Source organism: Panthera pardus, unplaced genomic scaffold, assembly GCF_024362965.1.
Source record: "Panthera pardus isolate Hobbes unplaced genomic scaffold, ASM2436296v1 HiC_scaffold_18, whole genome shotgun sequence".
Taxonomy (NCBI): domain Eukaryota; kingdom Metazoa; phylum Chordata; class Mammalia; order Carnivora; family Felidae; genus Panthera; species Panthera pardus.
The window spans coordinates 1553877-1567866 of NW_026526743.1; the positions used below are offsets into that span (position 1 = coordinate 1553877).

The 13990-nt window shown below is 49.6% G+C and overlaps 1 protein-coding gene across 3 annotated transcripts in view; it reads right to left on the reverse strand.

Annotated features, from left to right (window-relative positions):
- Nucleotides 1-13990, reverse strand: part of SYMPK (symplekin scaffold protein) — a 35244-nt gene that overhangs the window by 16286 nt on the left and 4968 nt on the right. For all 3 annotated transcript variants that reach the window (XM_019425945.2, XM_019425947.2, XM_019425946.2), the window contains 8 exons: nucleotides 12619-12672; nucleotides 12454-12527; nucleotides 9762-9888; nucleotides 8823-9072; nucleotides 8093-8263; nucleotides 6602-6841; nucleotides 3663-3817; nucleotides 1128-1278 (listed from right to left, as the gene is read on the reverse strand). In XM_019425945.2, coding sequence (XP_019281490.1) covers nucleotides 1128-1278; nucleotides 3663-3817; nucleotides 6602-6841; nucleotides 8093-8263; nucleotides 8823-9072; nucleotides 9762-9888; nucleotides 12454-12527; nucleotides 12619-12672 — 1222 coding nt within the window. The remainder of the gene's footprint in view (nucleotides 1-1127; nucleotides 1279-3662; nucleotides 3818-6601; nucleotides 6842-8092; nucleotides 8264-8822; nucleotides 9073-9761; nucleotides 9889-12453; nucleotides 12528-12618; nucleotides 12673-13990) is intronic.

Sequence of the window (13990 nt, forward strand, 5' to 3'; positions counted from 1 at the left end):
TGGGCACCGTGTAATAACCCCGAACATACCCTAACCTATGACCCGACAATTCCACCCCTTAGTGTATATACTCAAGGAAAATGAGGGCGTGTGTATACCAAAACACTTACACACACCAACTACACTCAAGCACACAAAACAGACCCAACCACCCCCGCAAACCCAACCAACCGGCCAAAAACGCTCGCACACATTTGTACAGCTTCACTCGCAGCGGTCAAAAACTGGACACAAGCCACAGGCCCATAAACAAATGATGGCCTAGTCACAGAAGCAAATACTATTCAGCAATACAAATAAACCACTGGGTCACATGAAAACATGGACACATCTCAAAAACTTATGTCGAGCAGGAGCCAGACTCTCTATGATCCCATTTTATACAAAATTCAGGACTAGGAAAAATTAATCCATGGAGACAGGAATCAGAAGAGCGGTCATCTGGGGCACCCGGGTGGCACAGCCGGTCGAGCGTCCGACTCTTGATCTTGGCTCAGGTCATGATCTCAGGAGTCGGGAGTTCGAGCCCCACATCAGGCTCTGCACTGACAGCGCGGAGCCTGCTTGGGATTCTGTCTCTCCCTCTCTCTCTGCCCCTCCCCTGCTTGTGCTCTCAAATAAATAAACTTAAAAAAAAAAAAAAATGGTGATCATCTCAGGAAGTGGGATGCCGTGAGTGCGACTGGAAGGAGCAAGAAGGAATGTTCTGGAGTGGTGGAAATGGTCTATATCTCTGTCTGGATGGTGACTACGTTGGTGTGCTCTCTTTACGAAAATTCTGTACTAAGAGTTGTGTCTCTCTACGTAATATATAGCTCAAAAGTACTGTTAATGTAGCAAAACACCTGAATCTCAGAGAGGTTAAGTAACTTGACCAAAGTTATACAGCTATTAAGTGGCTGAGGCGGTCTGGTTCGACACAGACCTCACACCAAGGTCTGTTGGATTCAAAGCCCAGGGACTGAAAATATCAAGCACTCAAGGTATCCGGGGGACTTGTAATTATTTACCCCTAACATCTCCCGTGAGTGTCATCTGTACCACCAGGAAGAGGTGCTCCTCCAGTAAGCAGAAGCCAGCGGCCAGGGGGCCGACCCCTGGCCAGGTCAGCTCCACGTGGCACTCACCTGGCCCCAGTCCCGCAGCCGTCATCTGTGTGGCCATGAGCCGAGCCAGGTGCTTGATCTGGGCTTCGGTGCCTGCTGACTCCACGGGGGTATAGATGGCTTGGAAGGAGGCGGGCATGGCCTCGGGCAGGTACACCATGCTGATGAGGACCTGCGGGATGCCCAGGGAGAGGAGTCCTTCCTTACTCACTGACTCGACAAACACCCGTTCCAGGCCCAGGCCCAGGCCGGGCAAAGGACGGTGGCTAAGACAGTCCCGGGCCGGGTCTCACGGGGCTCAGATTCCCGGGTAAGTCAGACAGAAAATGAGCAATGCTGCAGCATGGTGCCCGAGAGGGGGAAGTAGAGGGTGCCATGAGATGCTCAGGAGGGCCAGGGGCAGCTTTGGCTCCCCGGGGAAGTGGCACCTAGACTGAGATCTGAGAGGAGGGCAAGCTTCAGACTGGCATACTGTGACATCTCACAGTGGGAGGGGGTGCGTATTCCGGGTATAGGAACAGCATGGGGGCGCTAAGGAGCAGCAGAATCCTGCCAAGAGCCTGGAAGTTCTGTGAAGAGTGTCCTGTGAACCAGAAATTGACTTTAAAAAAAATCCATTGGGGAGCCTGGGTGGCTCAGATGATTAAACATCCCACTCTAGATTTCAGCTCAGGTCATGATCTCATGGTATGTGAGTTCGAGCCCCACATCAGGCTCTCCGCTGACAGCACAGAACCTGCTTGGGATTCTCCATCTCCCTCTCTCTCTGCCCATCACCCATGTACGCATGATCTCTCCCTCTCTCTCTCTCAAAAACAAATAAATGTGAAAAAATGGCTTAAAAAGAAATTCATATCCTAACGAGAGCTTGTCTATTTTGCTCAGGAGCTGGTGACAGAAAGTAATTTGAAAATCCCTACATGCTTAGAGGTTTAAATATATTCCTGAAATAATAAAATAATTAGAACAGAGAGATACTAAAATAACTACAAATCAAAATGTGTGGGATGCAGCTAAAATGGTACTTGGAAAATCAAATCCTTAAATGCTTATGGTGGGGGCGGGGGGGGGGGGGGAGGGAGGGAGGGGGCGGGGAGGGCTGGCCGGGGGTAAGACAGTTGAAAACTTATAAGCCAAGCATTTAACTTAAAACTGGGGGATAAGATATTCAAGGAAAGAAATAAAGACAACAGAAATAAAACAGAAAAGGTTACACAAGAGTATAAACAAAACTTCAGAGCCAGTTCTTTGAAAGGCAAACCTATGGCAAGACTGAATGATAACAAAAAGAGTAAGAAGACAATATTAGAAACCAAAACGCTGCACATTACTAACAAACGGCAGTTATCACAAAAGTAAAAGAATCTTGTGAAGAGCTTTCAGCCAATAATTTTAAAAGACAATTTCCCAGGATGTGAAGAGGACAGATGAGGTACACCGACTGAACACTGAATGGAAGCATAACCAGGCAGGGCCTGAGGCAAGCTGCATTCAAATTTTATCTGGAAGGAAATGGAGAGCCACGGCAGGGGTTGGAGCAGGGGAGCCAGGGGAACGGCAGGCGCGGTACTTCGGGAAGATGTCTCTGGCTGCCACACGGAGAGTGGAAGCCAGAGCCAAGGAGCAGGCGGGAGGTGCCTGGGCCATGCAGGGGCCCGTGGCGGGGGTTGGGGGATGGAGAACAAGGGGAAGGACTGGAGGAAAGGCAAAGAGCTTAACTCCCAGGTTTGTGGGTTGGGAACTGGGAGGCTGGTGTGCCAAGAACACAGAGAGGGCTGTGGGCCTGGAGAAGAACATACGGAGAAATTCTGCAAGTTTACTTCTGACATAATGAGTCTGCGGGGCCTGTGGAACATCTGAGGGGAGAACGATGCATGATGTAGACACGTCTCCAGGCCTGGAGCTCACCAAAGAGATCTGAGCGCGAGAGAAAACCCCTTCTTGCTACCCTGGTGACAAAAATTCCATTCCATGCACCCAACAACTAAGCCCCCTGGAGCCTCTAGGCAGAGAGCAGGGAAGGACTGCAGGGGAAGAGGCGCTGTCCAGGAGCACCCGATGGACAGGTCTCAGTGCCGCTACAGCCCAGGACTGAGGTGAGACACACACCCCGCCCCCAGCAACTCAAACCAGTGGTTCTTTCAGTGCACAGCAGGGTATCTTCGAGAATCTAAGGAAAACACTGGCCATCCCACCCCACCAATGCCAATCCCACGCCACTTAGCAAACAGGTCGTGGTGTTCACTCCCCAGTTAATACGACCTCCGTTCAAAGGAGAGGAGAGGGCGAGAGGGGATGAGTTTGGATGGGGACTCAGACTACCCAAAGAGGGACTGCTGGGAGTGGTGACAAGGGACCTCCTAAAGGAGTAAAGACAAGAGGAAAGGTCCATCCAAGGTTGGGAGGGCCCACGGGATCACACCCTCCCGACGGAGAACAGAGGTGTTCTGGGACTCATGCCATCTGGGAGAGGGGGCAGTGTGGAGCGGAAGGGTAGGGAAAGACTAGAAGGCCTTCTTCCCTGCCCCGTGGGAAACGGCTCCCGTCCATCCTCACCAGATTGGCCACGTTGTCAGGTGTCAGCAAAGGCTGCAGGAACTCGGCGGTGATGTCTGTATCCGACTGGCCTGAGATCTGGGCTGAGGCCTTGGAGGTTCCCGATGGGCCCGGCTCCAAGTCCTTGTCCTCATCATCTTCCCCCAGGTTGGGCTCTGGGAGAGGGAAGGAGAGGAGGTGATGGTGCTAGAGTGAGCACCGGGCCCTCCCTCCTCCCAGGGGGCCCCGGGGGTCCCCGCCTCCAGGCAGCCTCGGCAAGTAGGAGCCGTGCGGTGAACACAGACCTCAAAGCACCACAGGACCTTGCAGAATGACCCGCCTCTCTTTAGGCCTCATTCTCCTCATCTGGGAAAGGGGAATAAGCCACACCAGCCCAGCCGATCACACCAAACTCCAAGAAGATGAAAAGGTTAACTAATAATTTCACCGAGCTTGTTTAGAAAAACCTCTATCTTTGGGGATGCCCGGGTGGCTCAGTTAGTGGGGCGTCCGACTTCGGCTCAGGTCATGATCTCGAAGTCTGTGAGTTCGAGCCCCACGTCAGGCTCTGTGCTGACTGACAGCTCAAAGCCTGGAGCCTGCTTCGGATTCTGTGTCTGTCTCTCTCTGCCCCTCCCCTGCTCGTGCTTTCTCTCTCTCCCAAAAATAAACAAACGTTAAAAAAAAAAAACAAAAACATGAGAAACAAAAAACATAAAAATCCTCTGTCTTTGGAATATTGCTCAACCTCACCAAGAATCAGGAAAATGTAAAAGCCACCTAATGAGATAGCCTTTTTGCCTATATGACTGACAAAATAAATAAATAAATAAAAAGGCTGGTAGTGACCGTTGTTAGGAGGGGTGTGGACTGTGGAAAGGTAAACTGGTAAGGCCTTTTGGAAGGGCAATTTGACTGAAGGCCAAAATTTGCCATGTACACACCTTTCCGACCCAGCAAACCTACTTCTAAGTATTGACCCTAAGCACATAGGTCATGGGCAGACTGAAGGTAAAACGTACAGAGAATTCACTTCGCCACTGACTATACAATGAGAAATGGCACACGGTCTCCATCAGGAACAGGCTGGCTCATCCAAGTACGGTGGTTCCAGCGCAAGGACCAAAACTAGTACTTTGAGTCTCAGAGAAAAAGCTTTAGGTACAAACATGTTCCTGGAAACTGTATTTATAAAAAACGGAAAAGCTGGAATGTCTAACGGGGTAACGATTTAAGTAGATTGTGGCAAAAATAGGATGCCACGTCACACATTTTTTTTTTTTTTTTTTTTGAGTAGGCTCCATGCCCGCTTGGGCAACCCTATGATCAAGCATGATGTGCTCTGACTGAGACTGCCAGGCACCGCTGTTATGCAGCCTTTTAAAAAAGTTTGCAACACACGTTAAGGAAAAGCTGATACTCTGCAGTTAACCAAGAGCAAGGGTATATACAATTCAGTTACAAAATGTCAAACAGAATAGGCACCTCACAGACCAGCAAACAGCTAACCAATGGCTAAGAAGTGTAAAAGGACGCCCAGCTTGACTCCAATACGTGCAAGAAAGCAAATCTAAGCCCAGGATACTGTTTATACCCAGGCGGTTTATAGAACATTCAGGGCTGTAAGAGTGTAGTAACTGGCATTCACAGGCTGCGGGGGTTTTGTACGTGGTGCAGTTGTTTTGGAAAACAGTCTGGCAGTGGCTATCAAGAATTTCCACGTGCCCAGTAGCAATGGGCACACCCAGGGCTCGAATCTTAGTTTCTGAAACTACTCCCTACTTAAAAGAATCCAGAGCTCCTTAGAGAAAAGGCTGATTCCAAAGCTGGGGTAAGTAAAATCTAGAACATCTTGTTATGCCAGAAAGTAAAAAATGCTCAAAAAAAGTATGGGATACGTTAATGTTTATGTATTTTTGAGAGTGAGAGAGACAGACAGACAGACAGACAGACTGTGAGTGAGTGAGGGGCAGAGAGAGAGGGAGACCCAGAATCCGAAGCAAGCTCCAAGCTCCATGCTGTCAGCACAGAGCCCGACGTGGGGCTCAAACTCACGAACCGTGAGATCATGACCTGAGCTGGAAGAAGAAAGCTCTTCCTTACAGAATGCCAACTAATAAATGCAGAAGGAAATCTTCTCATAACCATTATAGCAATAACAGATGCAGGCAATAATCATCAACAGATGTTAAAGCCACTGGGTCAAAATTTGAAGGGGAACATGTATTGTAGACAGTACAAGTACCTCCCTCAACTTAGTATTTACAACGGGGAAAAGGGGCGCCTGGGTGGCTCAGTCATGCATCTGATTCTTGGTTTCAGCTCAGGTCATGATCTCACGGTTTGTGAGTTCAAGCCCTGTACTGGGCTCCTCGCTGACAGTGTGAAGCCTGCTTGGAATTTGGGGCTCCTGGGTGGCTCTAGTCAGTAAAGCATCTGATTCTTGTTCAAATCCCACGTTGGGCGTGGAGCCTCCTTAAAAAAGAAAATCTAATTCTTTCATAAATGTTCTAGAACGGAACATCGGTGATTTAGAAAGAAAAGTTTTATAGTAAGAAAGTCTGCCATGGTTCACACCATTGACAAAATAATACAACCATTAAAAAATTACTTCAGAAAACAAATCCAATTATAAAGGAAACAAAGGAAAGGAGAACTCAGAGGTATTTCTGAAAGAAAACCTAAGTGTTAACACTTAGGGAGTGGTTACTTTTGGGGAGAGGAGCAAGAGGGAGACTTTTCGGTTTATTCACCTTCTACATGATTTAAGCAATTCGTAACTACTTTAATAACTCTATTTTGATATCATTTGCTAGGTCATATCTAAACGCTATAATTTACAATGTAATATGAACCAACATAAATAAAGCTGACAGTTGAACGTAAGTAACTGAATACTACAAATGCGGCCAGTCCCTGCCCCCACCTCTCGCCAGGCCTGGCTCAGCTCCTCGGCTCACCTAACTTCATCTTCTTGAGCGTGGAATCCGAGTCGTCCCGGGGCCGCTTGCGGGCATCCTTGCCGCTGGGCATATTGCGGGCAATCTCAGCCTGAGGTGTGCCTAGGTCCACCAGCAGGGTGGTAATCTGGGCCTGAAACTCCAAGGAGGCCGGGTGCTTCAGGACACTCAACAGGTGCAACTTGAGGTTCTTGCGCACGCTGCTCACCTGGGATTTGGCCAGCGTAGGGGGCAGGTTGGCTGTGAGGAAAGAAGCAGGAGCTCTGTCCTGTGGACGGAGCTTATGGGGCCCTGCAAAGCTCAGTTCCCGAGTCCCCAGCTTGGGCAGTGGTTGCAGGCGCCCCCTAGGAAGGTTCCTGCGCTCTCAGATCTCATGTGCAGCCGTCCCCCTGCACGAGCTGATGCTTAAAACCCTCAAGAGGTCTCCATCGGGATTAGTCAACCTTAAAACAAAAAAAAAGCTCACCCTCTCTCCTATTAAACATAAAGTCTCATCTCCTTCCATCTCTGGTCTGGAAATTCCAACATGCCTCCCCCGGGGGAGGCTATCATCACCAACTTCACCTTCACAATGTCCCAACTGAACTGCCGTCAACAGTGCCTTGTCGGTCCCTGCCACCAGAATGATATTCTAATGTCTAACAGTCACCTTCGTGAGCAAACCTTCCCTGTTCTAGAGAGAAAGAGGATGCCTGTAATTCTGCTTGCTCAGCATCCTTCCCTCCTTCATCAGCCAACAGTGCTCCCATTTTCCTTTGAGGGAACCACCCCGGCTCCATTCTCAGTCCAAGTGGGCAAAAGACTCAGAGCCAGTAAGAACAATGTAAATCCCTCGGGCATTGTGATTGGTTCAGAGACAGGTTACCAAGGTCTTCTCAGCCAATCAGGCACAATGGGCATCAGCCCTTGGACTTCTGATGGAATGACTGGGAAGGAAACACTCTGTCCCTTGGGGTTGCCAAGTGGACAGAATGGAGGCCTGGAGGTATTGGGGGCCATCTTTGCTACCCCAAGGAAAGTGACACAGAACAAAGCCAACAAGGAGAAAATAAGAGCCAAGAAATGGAGACAGTTCCACGATCTGTACATATTCACGCCTCAACCCCAGACATTTCAGTTTTCATACATGCACAAAAGCAGAGAAAAGAGTATAACAAATAACCAAGTACCCATCAACACTCTGCTTATATCTTGGCACATCTACCCTGCCCTTTTTTTCTTTTTTTTTTTTTGGTGGGGGCGGGAGAGTCTGGAACATTTTAAAGTATTTAGCAGACATCATATCATTTCACCCACACATATCTTAATATTAAAGCCAGCTTTGAACCAGGTTTCTGTCATACGCAACCAAAGATTCCTGTCTAAAGAATGCCTCCTGTGTCCAGACCTACCAGAATGATGAATCCCTCAGGGACCCACTACCCGGCTCACATTTTCTCAGGAAGGAGCAGACTGGCCAGTGGAGAGTGGGAGGGCAGTGGCCCAACCTACCATGCAGGGTTTCGTAGGCCTGGATCACCTCTGACATGAACATGGGCCTCTGGCGGGCGATGTTGGCAAGGGAGCCCAGAGCTGTGGTCAGGTTGATGGAGGAGATGGCGGGATGCACCATGAACTTGAGCAACTGCTCCAAAGCTGCCTTGCCCTCTTCCCACAGCACATCTAATGAGGGAGAGAAAAGAACCAGTTAGCAGGGGCCTTTCTCCCTGGCCTCTGGAGAAAGCAGCCTTTGGGGCCAAAAGGGGAGAGACCCTTACACATGGCTCAGAATGGCTGGAAAAGACCAGAAAATTTAGTGGCTGATGAGTCCTAGGAGATGGACTATTAATGAGCATAAAAATTTAGGGGCGCCTGGCCGGTTCAGTTGGTACAGCATTCCACTCTTCATCTCAGGGTAATGAATTCAAACCCCACACTGGGTATGGAGCCTACTTTTAAGAAAACTCTTAAAACCAGCCAGCATTTACTAAGTGCTCACCTCCTCATGGGACCTCACTACAAACCCGTGGAAAAGGAAATGAAGTTCAGAGAGAAGTAACTCGCCCACGTTCATATAATAAGTGTTGAAGCTAGGATTTGACCCTAGCATTTGGGCTCTTAACCGTCTTATACAGTCTCCAGAAATGAAAAACTAAGAGAGAAAACAGGGGCGGAGGAAGGGGAGGAACGTAGTTGGTGTAGAGTGACTGACAAATGGGACGGGCTGATGGGTGGCACTCACTGTACTGGATGTAGGGGTGGTCCCGGGGGATGCGGTCCAGGCTGATATCATGCTCCTGGCGGCGGGGCACCTCCGAGTCTGCCATGCGGGGTGACAGGGTGACAATGAGGCCCTCCACAAACTTGATGGCGTGGGTGCGGATGCCGTCATTGTCAGAATCCAGCAGCAGAATGATGTCACCAGCCATGGCGGACACCATGTCCCAGCAGGCCTCCTGGAGCTCACTGATGACTCGTGACTTCACCATCCACTGCAAGAGGGACAGGGACAGAGGGACGGGGACAAGACATCGCCAACTCCATCACTACTCAGAGGTCCACAAATGATGACGCATACATTCATCTGGAAAACATTTACTGAGCTACACCTCTGCCCCAGACCCTGTGCTAGGTGATGGTGGGGACAAGGCCCAGTGATGACCGCGACAGGTCTGGTTCCGCCATCATGAGGTTCACGCACGGTTAACAACCCGGAGTGAAGAGGCTCAAATCTTATGACAAAGGGATAACAACGCTGACCTCACGACATGGCAGCAGAAATCAAATGGATTCATTTATTTCATTCACGCTAAAGAATACCACATCACAGTGTGTTCTTTTCCTTATAGAACTTACTATGATCTAAAATTAAAATTTCTGTGATGCTTTTGACACAAGTCGGTCTCTCACTAGGCCATAAGCACCACTGAGGCCCCTGTGAGTCACAGAGGAAGTACTCAGGGAATGTTTGTTAAATGCATGGATGGATGGACGAATGGGGATTCCCTGACCATTAGGACATTAGACCCCTTTGTTGTCTGTTCCCAAAAAGCAACAGCACATCTTGCCCATAAAGAATTTGACCCGTCCCTGGTTTAACACAGCTGTCCCTGTCTAACCAAGGAGGCTATAAATGAGACCTGTCAGATTGGGACGCCCCCCGGTGGGAGGGAGCGCTTACCTGCAGGGCCACCTTGTAGAGCTGGGTCATGGTGAGGATGGCCTTCTTCACCACATTCACATTCTCATCCCTCAAGAGCATGTTGAGGTTTGCGATCAGTTTCAGGAGTAACTCAATGTCTCGTTTGCTGGGGGATGGAGAAAAAATGGCAAGGGCAAGCTGGTTCTTTGGGCATGTGATGGGAGCCTGGGGTCCATGAGGAAAGGGAAATTGGGATCAACGTCAGGAGACTGGAGTAGAGGCGGGGCAAAGTCAGGGACTGCACCTGCCCTGTCAGCAAACAATGCTTGGCACCTTCAGACTTAGCCACCCATGAACCTCCTCTCTAGGTTAGTGCTGCAAAGCCCACTCTTTCACTGTTAGGACTCTGCTGTTCACGTAAGGCACGGCATCGCCAGACAACGGTGTGAATCTGGCCAAGCCAACTGTCTCGTCTAGGAGACTACTTACCTCACAGCTTGCTGTGAACACTGCAACAATACTTGTAAAGTACTTAGAACAGGATAGAAAGCATCTGTAAATACGGGCTGGCATTACTAGAAAGCACTTCGCTTTATGTAATCGCTGGTCTTCTTTACTAATTTGTTTACCTCAATGTGGGGCCTCTGAAAGCAGGGGACCCTTTCAAAGTCAGTCCTAGTGGAGCCCCATTTTCTGTTGAGAATGAAATACGTTATTTGCTTGATGAACTAAAAACTTCAGGAAGGCCACACCTAGAGCTCAGGTCATGAATGTAATTTTCATGACATTCTACAACGTGAAGTCAAATATTAAGCTCATCGGTCAAAAAAAAAATGTGAAACTCAACTGCCAGCTCCATCAAGGCAGAAACAGTATCTGTACTTACTCACTGTTGTATTCCTACAGGCTCACACAAATGCCTGGCACGTACCTGCTAAACATTCGGTTTTTCTGCAAACTCTGGAAATTTACCACATATTCTCCCAGTAAAAGGTGGCGATTACGGATCTGGGCAATGGCATTACAGATAATGGGTTAAAATCCCAGCCCCGCCACATACTGGCCGTGTGATCTTGGGAAACTTACTTCACCTCTCTGAGTCACGGTTTTGTCTTGAGATAAATGGGCCAAATAACTAATCCATGGTGTTGTTTTGAGAATCAAAGTAGGTAACTAGGTAAAGCGTTCGGTATGGTGCCTGACAAACAGAAAACAGTCACTAAATAGGGGCTATTTTATTTCCTGCGTCACAAAGCACCAAGTAAATGCTGAATGAACAAATGACTCAGCTTGAACAAATCACTTTATCATTTTGAGCCTCCGTTTCCGTTCCCTTAAAAGGAGGATAACAGAGCCAAGGCTGCTGCGAAGATGACAGGTGAAAACAGAGGAGAGGTTTTCACACAGGGCATGGCACAGTAAGCGTGCCATGTGGTCACCACTGCGATGCAATTTCTGTTCAACCGGTATGTATTCAGTTCCTCCTACGTGCCAACACTGTTCCAGGCACTGGGATAGAGTGGTCCACAACACAGAGAAGGCCTGTCCTCACAGGGTGGACATTTTTGAAAGAAAAAGCGTCAAGGTATTTCCAACTAGTAAAAACACTATAAAAAAAACAGTGCAGATGGGGATGCCAGAGGTATGGCAGTGGACTGGCGTGGCCAGGAAAGGCTTACTGAGGAAGACCAGAGGGAAGTGAAGGAGCGAGCCAGGTGGCTCCCGGGGTGGGGCGTAGGGGGAGGTGAGCATCCTTTGCAGGTACAGCAAGCTGAGAGAACAGAGCTTTTTAAGGAACAACAGGGGGGAGGGGCGGGGGGGGCTGGAGGATGTGAGTGAAGATCAGAGAGGCCACCAGGAGCAGATGACGTGAGGGGGAAGAGTCTGGGTTTCAATCTAGGTGAGACAGTGGGCCAGTGGAGGTCTGACAGCAGGGGACTGCCAAGATCTGATTGACATTTTAACAGGATCACTCTGGCTGCCGTAAGAAGGAAGCAGGGAATGGTTATGGTATTTCCTCTGGGAAGGATAAAAATGTTTGAACTAGATGGGTGAATGTACTATAAATGTCACTGAACTGTCCACTGAAAAATAGTTAATTTGGGGGCACCTGGGTGGCTCAGTCGGTTAACCGTCCGACTTTGGCTCAGGTCCTGATCTCACGGTTTGTGAGTTCAACTCCCGCATGGGGCTCTGTGCTGACAGCTCAGAGCCTGGAGCCCGCTTTGGTGTCTGTGTCTCCCTCTCTCTCTTTCTCTGCCCCTCTCCCGATCACGCTCTGTCTCTCTCTCTCTCAAAAAGAAGTAAACATTAAAAAAAATTTTTTTTAAAGTAGTCGATTTTATGTCATGTGAATATCAGTTCAATTAAACAGGAAAGAAAGTGGAAGCAGGGGAACCAGAAAGGCCCCTCCCTGAAGTCATCTAGGGAGGAAGTAATGGTGGCTTAGAGCAGCCTAATGGCCCAGGAAGTGGTTGAAAAATGGTTAGATACTGTTTAAATTCTGAAGGTAGAGCCAACGGTCCTTACTGATGATATAGATGTGAAGTGTGGGAGAAGTAGAGGAATCACGAATGACTCCAAGATTTTGACCTTATTAAATATTTGCTGAGGAATCAGTGCGCATGGGAGGGAAAATGGGTCTGAGAAGCAGAGGGTAGGGCCAGGCAGGGAGCTGAAGAGGCGGTCTCCACCAGGGGCGCTCCCGGGGGCTCCCTGCGCCACCCCGTACCATGCCTCCTCGATGAAGCCGATGACAAATTTGCGCACTTCAATTGACTTGTCCGCCTGGAAAGCGATGATCTCCTGCCAACATCAGGAAGGTGGGTCAGGGTTGCACCAGGATCCTTCCCCTTCCCTCTACACCCACATCTTTTCTCTCCCGTTGGTCACTCACATCCAGGAAGTTGTCCAGTAGTGTGGGATCTTTGTTGATGATCAGTTCCTGGACCTGGAAGGAGACTGGGGATGAGGAGGAGGGCCATACGTATAAAACCAGGGGCCAGTCAGTACAGATAGGAGTGTGTAGAACACAGCATGGAGGGAGGCAGCAGATAAACTCAGTTCAAATCCTGGCTCTGCCACTCCCAACCACGGCCCAGGCAGGTTGGCTTCCCCTGAGTCTGTTTGCTCTTCTATAAAACGGGGATCTGAAATGCCAACTCCCAGGGCTCCTGTGAGGCTTGAATAAGAAGATCATACGGGGGGCGCCTGGGTGGCTCAGTCGGTTAAGCGTCCAACTTGGGCTCAGGTCATGATCTCTTGGCTTGTGAGTTCGAGCCCCGTGTCGGGCTCTGTGCCGACAAGCTCAGAGCCTGGAGCCTGCTTCAGATTCTGTGTCTCCCTCTCTCTCTGCCCCTTCCCTGCTCACGGTCTGTCTCTCTCTGTCTCTCAATAATAAATAAACGTTAAAAAAATTAAAAAAAAAAAAAGTAAGAAGATCATACAGGGCACAGGGTCCTGGTGGGTAATGAGCACATAATATACAAGGGGGCTAAAGAAAAGAGGAAAGTGCTGCCTGAATTCCTTCCTGAGGCCCATCCATCAATTCTCTCCACTCTCCGTGTTTCTATTCCCCATTCACACTGCCAGTTATGACAGTGAGAACCCGTCTCCTGATGCTCTTGTACTTGCCAGGCTCTTTGGAATTAGCCCTTCCCACAGACAGTCACATCTAGGCCCAGTGCCAGCACAGGCGTGGCTTCCACTGCTGAGGAGTCAGCTACCCAAGGCCACACGCCGAGCAAGTAGCAGAACGAGGGTTCTCATTCGGCCAACCCAAACCCCCGGCTCCCGAACTTCACCCGCCTCCTGGTCTGAACCACATCCATCCCCCACTGCCATCTAATTCTTCACGCCTTCTTTTGCCTCTGCATGACCGATGGTGCCCTCTGCTGGAGACACTCTCCCTCTCTCACTTAGCCTGCTTCTCTCCTTGTCCTCCAGGTCTCAGCTCTCATGTCCCCTCTTCCAGAAAGCCCTCCCTGACTCCCCACCCCTAGGCCAGGTCAGCAGGCTGGGCTCCTCCATCCCAGCCCTGCCCACTCTGCTCCCACTGTCTGGTGACCTGCACGTCTTCCCCACTGGACAGAAACCCGGCAGTGAGGAAATACAAGCATGAAGAGCAGTGGATTTGGAGGTGGAGCCCAGCATTCAAGTCCTGGTTCAGCCAGCTCCAGCAGACTGACCCGAGGCTCATTTTTTTTTTTAAGTCCTGAGACTCTGCTGCCTTCTGTAGAAACTGGGGACCAGGGGCGCCTGGGTGGCTC